This window comes from Sciurus vulgaris, assembly GCF_902686455.1.
Source record: "Sciurus vulgaris genome assembly, chromosome: 16".
Lineage (NCBI taxonomy): Eukaryota > Metazoa > Chordata > Mammalia > Rodentia > Sciuridae > Sciurus > Sciurus vulgaris.
Window position 1 is genome coordinate 31,993,658 of NC_136477.1, and position 7,805 is coordinate 32,001,462.

At 49.6% G+C, this 7,805-nt stretch overlaps 1 protein-coding gene across 1 annotated transcript in view; it reads right to left on the reverse strand.

Moving 5' to 3' along the window:
- The window catches only part of TRIM71 (tripartite motif containing 71), a gene marked incomplete at its 5' end in the record, with an annotated part of 68,601 nt that extends 67,623 nt beyond the window's left edge, over nt 1–978 (reverse strand). The window contains one exon of the mRNA XM_079113979.1: nt 124–978. Coding sequence (XP_078970105.1) covers nt 124–978 — 855 coding nt within the window. The remainder of the gene's footprint in view (nt 1–123) is intronic.
- Between the last annotated feature and the right edge of the window lie 6,827 nt (nt 979–7,805).

A 7,805-nucleotide genomic window follows, 5' to 3' on the forward strand; every position in this document is an offset into this window, starting at 1 on the left:
AAACTTCTGGTTGAGGACCACCACCTCTCACCCTGACACGGGTCGGGAGGACGCTCTCACAGGCGGTCACCAGTACACACCACCCCCAGACACAGCCCTCTCTCAAGCCGCCCCGAGACTCACCTCGTCGTCGTGGTGCTGGCAGAAGCCGAGGCGCTCCGGGAACACCGACAGTATGGAGAAGGGCGCACCGGGGAAAGGGGAGCCGAGCCCGAGTTGCTGCGCCGCCGCGGCGGCGGCTGCGGGACCAGGCGGGCCGCGCTCGATATAATGGTCCTTGGTGAGACGCACGCGCTGGTGCGCGCGGACGCAGTTGTCGCACAGGTGCTCCTGGCAGTCGAGGCAGCGAGAAGAGGCCGCGTTGCCTTCATCGCACGAGCTGCACCCATGCGGCCGGCGCAGCAGCAGTGCCGACGGGGAGGCAGTGGGGCCACCCGACGCTGAGCGAGAAGGCGCGGGCGGCGGCGGCGCCTGTGGGAGCGGCGGCGCCGAGGCGGACGCGCGCGGGTGCGCGTGGTGCGCGTGGTGCCGGTGATTGCTGTGTCCGCCCGCGCCCGCTGGGGCGCCGGCGCGCCCGTTCTTGGGCGGCGGCTCCTCGGCAGTGGCCACCACGGCGTCAAGCAGGTTGCTGAGCAGGAAGGCTGACGAAGGCAGCGCGTCCATGCCCGCCGCCTCGGCTAACACTACTTTCTGGTCGCACACGGGGCAGCGCAGCTTGAGCGGTTCTCCCGGAGCGCCGCCGCCCGCCGCCGGCATCCGATGCGCCTCGAGGCAGGGGCGGCAGAAGGCGTGTAGGCAGGGTAGGACGTGCAGGCGGCGTGCCGCCGCCCCGGGGCCCCCTCCGCCGCCCCCAGACGACGTGGACGTCTGCGAGGACGAAGACGACGCGGACGAGTTGGAGGAGAGCGGCGCTGGGGAGCCGCACATCTCCTTGCAAAGCAGGCAGATCTGGAAGTCGGTCTCGGGGAACGAAGCCATTTGCAACCCGGCCAGAGGAGGGAGGAGACCAGAGAGGAAGAGGAGGAGGAGGAGAGCGCGGACGAGGTGGGTGGGGGAGCCACCGACTCACTCAGAAAAATGCATCGATTAGGCCTGAAATCCGGGAGCAGACACGAGAGCGACGCGGCCCCCTTGGCCTCGCCACGTTCGGCCCGCGCGCTGCCAGCTCCAACACTGCGGGCATTAAATGCCACTAACCAGAGGTGACACAGATTCTTCCCGGAGGACGTGGGGGCCGCGTGCCTTCCGAAGCTGTAACGCCGGAACAAGCCCCGACACGCGAGGAGCAAGCAGGGGCTGGGAGGTCAGTGTACTCCCTGGAGCAGCTAGGGCTTCGCTTCGCGCTAACCAAGAGAAGTCCCCAAATTGAGAGTCCGCTGTGTAATCCTAGTCCCGGCGAGAGCAGAATTTGGTTCGACGAGTATTTGGTGTGTTGCTTTTCTTTAAACAGATTTAGTCTCTTCTTGGGAAGGGAATATGTCCCAAACTCGTAAAGGCGGGAGCAAAGCGTCGCCAAGCCGGTGTCCCCCCGCGCGACGCCGACCGCCCCACCGCATGACGCGGCGGCCAAGGGCTCCTGGGTGGCCCGGCGTACTGCGCTCGGGGCTTGCGCACGGCCAGGCGCAGCCTCTCCTGCAGGGCGGTCGGCCCCGGCGCAGCTGCACCTCGTGCGGGTCTGGCCACGGCCGCACGCGTGCAGTACGCACGCGCGTTCCACGCGCTTCGAGTCTCCCGCGCGCCCGCCCAACCCGGCCGCGGCTACCCGCGCTAACACGCACGCGCGCCCCACGCGGCCCGGGGCCCTCGTGCCCCCGCCTAGCCCGGCCGGGCCTGGGCGCCTTCCGCGCGCTCCTTCCTCTCCGGCTTAGCCCCGCTGCAGCGCGGGGCCGCAGGTCCCCGCGGGCCGCATTGAATTATTCATCGGCAGGAAGATATTAGATGTACCCGCTGCCCGCTCTGCGCGGGCCGTCGTGCAATGCTATCCGAGCTCCGCGCGCGCCCCGCGCCCCTCCTCCTCTTCACGTCCGTCCTCTCTGAAACCTTGGCAGAGAAGGGGGATCACATTTCCTTTGTCATAGGGCCATTTCGCCCTCGCCTTGGTCCCCCCTCCGATCCCGAGCCTCGGGGACGGAGCCTCCTCCCGGGCGCGTTGGAATCAGTGGAACCGGCAATGGCCCCGCGCCGCGAGTTCAGGAGCCGCGTGGCCAACGCCGCCGGCTCCCGCCTGCGTCATCTTCTTTCTGAAACGAATCGCCGAGCGGGACGCGGGTGGCCCGGCTGCGCTGTGCCTACCGGGGTTTGCTCTCGCCGTGCCCTGGCCTCCTGGGGCTTTGCACAACTCCCCCAATTCGGGCTGCGAGCGCGCGCACGCGCGCCCCCTCTTTCTCTGCTTTGCCGCCTCTTCCTCCTCCTCCACCTCCTCTCTGTACGCCGGTTATTGGGACTGATCGGAATTCGGAATCCTTTTAATCTCCAAAGGAGCAAACTCACTTCCGCCCGAGTGCTGGGAGGGGGCTGGGGGAGGGGAGACAGGGGAGGGGGTTCCAGGCAAACAGGAAACATTAGCCCTCTCGGCACGGCCAGCTTTTGTGTGCTCCCTCCCTCCTCCCACCAACCTCCTCCCTTCTCCAGGCCGCTGGGGAGATGAACGCCCCCGGGCTTCAGTGTGACGACCTTTGAAACCTTCCGAGCGAGGAGCAGAGAGCGACTCTTCCGTTTATTTAAAAAAGAAAAGAAAAGACTTCATTCTGAATCCCTGCCTCTACGGAGGCTGATATCCACTGTCCCAGGGATCTGGGTTTCGCCCTTACCTTTTCTTTTTTTCGCTTTACATTGTCTTAAGGATTCTATATCTACATCATACAGTCGTGTGCATTTGGATGCGTGGAATTAAATGAATCTGAATCCTGATTTTGAGTTTTAATGGGGGAGGGGGCATCTGTTAAGGGGAGGCGACCCGGACGGCCCCACAGCCATCTGGGTGGTGCCCAAGACTGCCTGGGCGGTTCTAGGAAAGGAACTTGCGTGGCCTTGGAAGGAGCCTGACGTGGAAGGGCCAACAGGGCCACTTAACCAGGATTTAGGTAGTGTCTGGCCCAGAGACCAACAAGCAGAACAACTGTCCTGTCTTCACACTGTCTCGCTGTTAGTGATATCTTGGTCCTATTTAAACTGGCGTAGGCAACAATCTAAATGAATTTCAAAACATGTTGGGAGAAAAACCAAACACAAAAGAGTTCATACCCTATGATTTCGTTTACGGAAAAATTCTAGAACAAGCAAAACTAAACTATGGGGAAAGGAAAAGTACCCTTGAGAATGACGCCTGACTGGAAGAGGATATGAAGGTACCTTCTGGGTTAATGAAGTAAAAATACATCGGTGTATACACTGGGCAAAACTTATAAATGCCATTTAAGATCTGTGCAAAACTTCACTGTAAATTAGTTCTCAATGAAAACAAGTTTTTATAAAAATTTGGTTTCCAACCTGAATCACCCTGCCTGGAGCATAATGATGGAGTAGAAATACAATATATAGACCTCTCTGATTTTGTCATCAGAATCCAGGTATAGATCAGTCTGGAAAGAACCCTTAAATCAACCCAACTAAACAAGTGTGCTGAAGACACAGCCCTGGGAGGGGCCCAGGTGCTGAGGATAAAAAAACCTCTACCTGCAAAGAACCTGGCAGCCCCTCTATAAAGGTGCAAGTCCTCCGCTGCTCTCCGGAGCACCCGCCTCACCTCCAGAGCAAAGCGAAGATCAGTGCCCATCTGCAGTAATGTGTGAACAGTGAAACTGTTGACATAGCAAAGCCACAATAGAACTCCTTCTCTCCCAAATGAGGAAAACTTTTTTTTTTTAATTTAAAAATTAGGGACTGGAGGGCTAAGCTCAATGGCACACACCTGTAATCCCAACTACTTGGGAGGCTGAGGCAGGAGGATGGCAAATTCCAGGTCAGCCTGGGCACCTTAGCAAGACTATGCCTCAGAAATTTAAAAAATTGGGGGCTGGGGTTGTGGTTCAGTGGTAGGGCTAGCATGGGTGAGGCACTGGGTTCGATCCTCAACACCACATAAAAATAAATAAAGGTATCTTGTCCATCTACAACTTAAAAAAAAAAAACTTTTTCTTTATTTTAAAAAGGACTGGGGATATAGGTCATTGGTAGAGTGCTAGTACTAAGAAATTAATAAGTACAAATTAGAGGTCGGAGGTATAGCTCAGTGATGGAGCTCATGCAAGTGAGAGTTCCTTAAAAATAATAAATAATAGGGGCTGGGGAGATAGCTTACTTGGTAGAGTGCTTGCCTCCCAAGCACAAGGCCCTGGGTTCAATCCCCAGTACCCACAAAAAAAGAAAAAAAAAAAAAAAAGAAAAAATAATAAATAAGAGAAGCCCAACACTGTGGCCTGTACCTGTAATTCCAACAACTCTGGAGGGACAACCTTACCAACCTGGAAAGATCCTTAGCAACTTAGTGTGATCATGTCTCAAAATAAAAAATAAGAACTGGGGATGTAACTCAGTAGCTAAGTGCTCTCAACTTCACTCCCCGGTACCAAAAAAAAAAAATTCTCATTCCATCATCTTTTCCAATACAAGTCTCTTTCATAGTAATTTGAGACCTGTGTGTGAACAAGTTCACACTCACAAGTAAATCTATGCACAACTATAATTTTCGACCATACTAGCTTTACTCCAGAGTTTTTGTTTGCTTGTTTTCCATTTTTTCCTTGTTTTTAATTCTTTGTTTTAAACAAGAAGAAAACAGATGGGGGGAGAGCATTGCCAGAAGGAAGATGGCCCCAGAGGGTCAGAAAGGAGATGGCTCAGACCTGCTGCCTCCCTCTTGGCTTGGCCCCACCCACCACCGAAAAAATCTTAAAAGAAAGAAAGAAAAAATGACAAGAGAAAAAAAGAACTAACAGTCCTCCTGATACTAAGACTCAAAATGTCTTGATAGCTGAGGTGAAAAGTCAGCAGAGCCGTGAAGGAGGAGCAGGAAGGCTGTAACTTCAGAAAGAGGAATCAAACTTGACAGCTGTTGGTAGGCCAGTTTCCTGGGGACAATTGCTCAGAATAAACCAAAAAGAAAAGAGATAGAGAGAGACTCTGCTGGGGGAGGTTTGATTTCTCTTCATGAAGTAGCTTCCAGTCTGTTTTCTTGAATTAGCGGCACACTACCAGAAAGCAAATCTGTGGCGTAAATTGTTAAATTAACACATTCCTATTTTCAGTTAAGACTTGATTCATCACAGGTAGGAAAGTGGAAAATCTTTACATTGTCAAATTTAACTCCAATTATATAGAAATACAATTATCATGATCTTTTTCAATGTGGTATTGTAATAGATAAATAATAAATTAGTATTAGAACCTAATGAAGTTTAGCTTATCCTTGAGTAGAGGCAGATCTTCAGATCTGTGCATCTAGGGGAAAGGCCAAAGACACAGTCCCCTGCTGTAAACTACCTTGTATTAAAAATTTCAGTACCATCTTAGCCATAAACAAGCAAGAGAGGAATAAGCAGCCTCCTGTTTTTCCTTCACTAGTTTACATTGGAAAGGGAGTCTATATACCTTCCCAAATCCTGAAAATAAATCACCTTGTATTTTAGTAAATAACCACTTTTTAAAGGAAGTCAGTCCTGAAATTACATAGGCAATAAATTTGCATTCTTTCCTGAATGCATCTGTAGTCTTCTTTTTTATTTTCCAAGATGACACCGGAACCAGCCCCTGACATCCTTTCAGACCATGGGTTGGGGGTTAGGTTATATTTCCATCAGAGTGACTTGAATCAGCTTTTTCATCATCTGATTCTTTAATTAAATATGTGATGCATTTGCCCTTTTTCTTTTTCTTTTTTTTTTTCAGCAGTGCTATGGAACCCAGGACATCTTAGGCAAGCAGTCTACCACTGAGCTGAGCCACATTCTCATCTTCACCTGCTTGTTTTAATATCAAAATCATACCTTTCATTGTCTTTCTCAGGGTACGCTTCCATAATTTCTTTTTTTTTTCCTTTTTATTAGCATTTATTAGCAGAAATAAAGTGTTTTTATATACAGTTTTTATATACAGTTATATATACACACTGCATTTCCTTTTTTTTTCCTTCCCCCCACCCCTCCCACCCCTCTTTTCCCTCTATATAGTCCCTCCTTCCTCCATTCTTGCCCCCCTCCCACCCCTCATTATGTGTCATCATCCGCTTATCAGTGAGATCATTTGCCTTTTGGATTTTTGAGATTGGCTTATCTCACTTAGCATGATGTTCTCCAATTTCATCCATTTGCCTGCAAATGCCATAATTTTATTATTCTTTATAGCTGAGTAACATTCCATTTTATATATATATATATATATATATATATATATATATATATATATATCACAGTTTCTTTATCCATTCATCAATTGAAGGACATCTAGGTTGGTTCCACAGTCTGGCTATTGTGAATTGAGCAGCTATGAACATTGATGTGGCTGTATCTCTGTAGTATGCTGATTTTAAGTCCTTTGGGTATAGGCCAAGGAGTGGGATAGCTGGGTCAAAAGGTGGTTCCATTCCAAGCTTTCTGAGGAATCTCCACACTGACTGCTTTCCAGAGTGGCTGCACTAATTTGCAGCCCCACCAGCAATGTATGAGTGTACCTTTTTCCCCACATCCTCGCCAACACCTATTGTTGCTTGGATTCTTGATAATCACCATTCTAATTGGGGTGAGAAGGAATCTTAGGGTAGTTTTGATTTGCATTTCTCTTATTCCTAGAGATGTTGAACATTTTTTCTGTTAATTGCTTGTAGATCTTCTTCTGTGAAATATCTGTTCATTTCCTTAGCCCATTTGTTGATTGGGTTATTTGTATTCTTCGTGTAGAGTTTTTTGAGTTCTTTATATATTCTGGAAATTAGTGCTCTATCTGAAGTATGAGTGGCAAAGATTTTCTCCCACTCTTCACATTGTTGATAGTTTCCTTTGCTGAGAGAAAGCTATTTAGTTTGAATCTATCCCACTTGTTGATTCTTGCTTTTATTTCTTGTGCTACGCACTCCCATAATTTCTAAGTGCATAAATCACCAGAGTGCATGTTTTTTAAAGTACATTAAATAAACTTTGTCATGATTTCTATTTCTTTTCTTTTCTTTCTTTTTAGTACCACAGATTGAACGTGGGGCACTTAACCACTGAGTCACATCCCCAGCCCCTTTTTGTATTTTATTTAGAGACAAGGTCTCTCTACGTTACATCAACTTAGGGTCTCTAAGTTGCTGAGACTGGCTTTGAACTTGCAATCCTCTGCCTCAGCCTCCAGAGTTGCTGGGCTTACAGTCACTTTCTTTGGGGAGTGTTGCAGGGGAGGCTGGTGCTGAGGATTGAACTCAGGGCCTCATTTATGCTAGGCAAGCCCTATACCACTGAGCTGCACTCCCCAGCCCCACATATTTACTTTTTTAAGAATCATTGGTATTCAGCAGAGGGATTTACAAACTGCCTGACTACCTCCCCTTAGGTCTGAATTTGCCAAATCACTACACTCTGCTGGACCACACCAGGGATCACATTCTTCCTGTCCTCCATGAGAGAAAGTTGCAGTCTTGCCTCAGTCACTCCCAGTTCAAGCCCCCATACCTATTGCTCCTATGGTTAAAGCTAAGATATCAGTCTTTATTTTTTTAAATGTAGCCTGTGTCTTTCATGATCAGGGGAGAAAAAACTAAAAGTTGTTTTTAAGATTAATATGGTGGAAAAATCAAATGATAAATAAATCAAGACAGGTTCAGTTCTGCA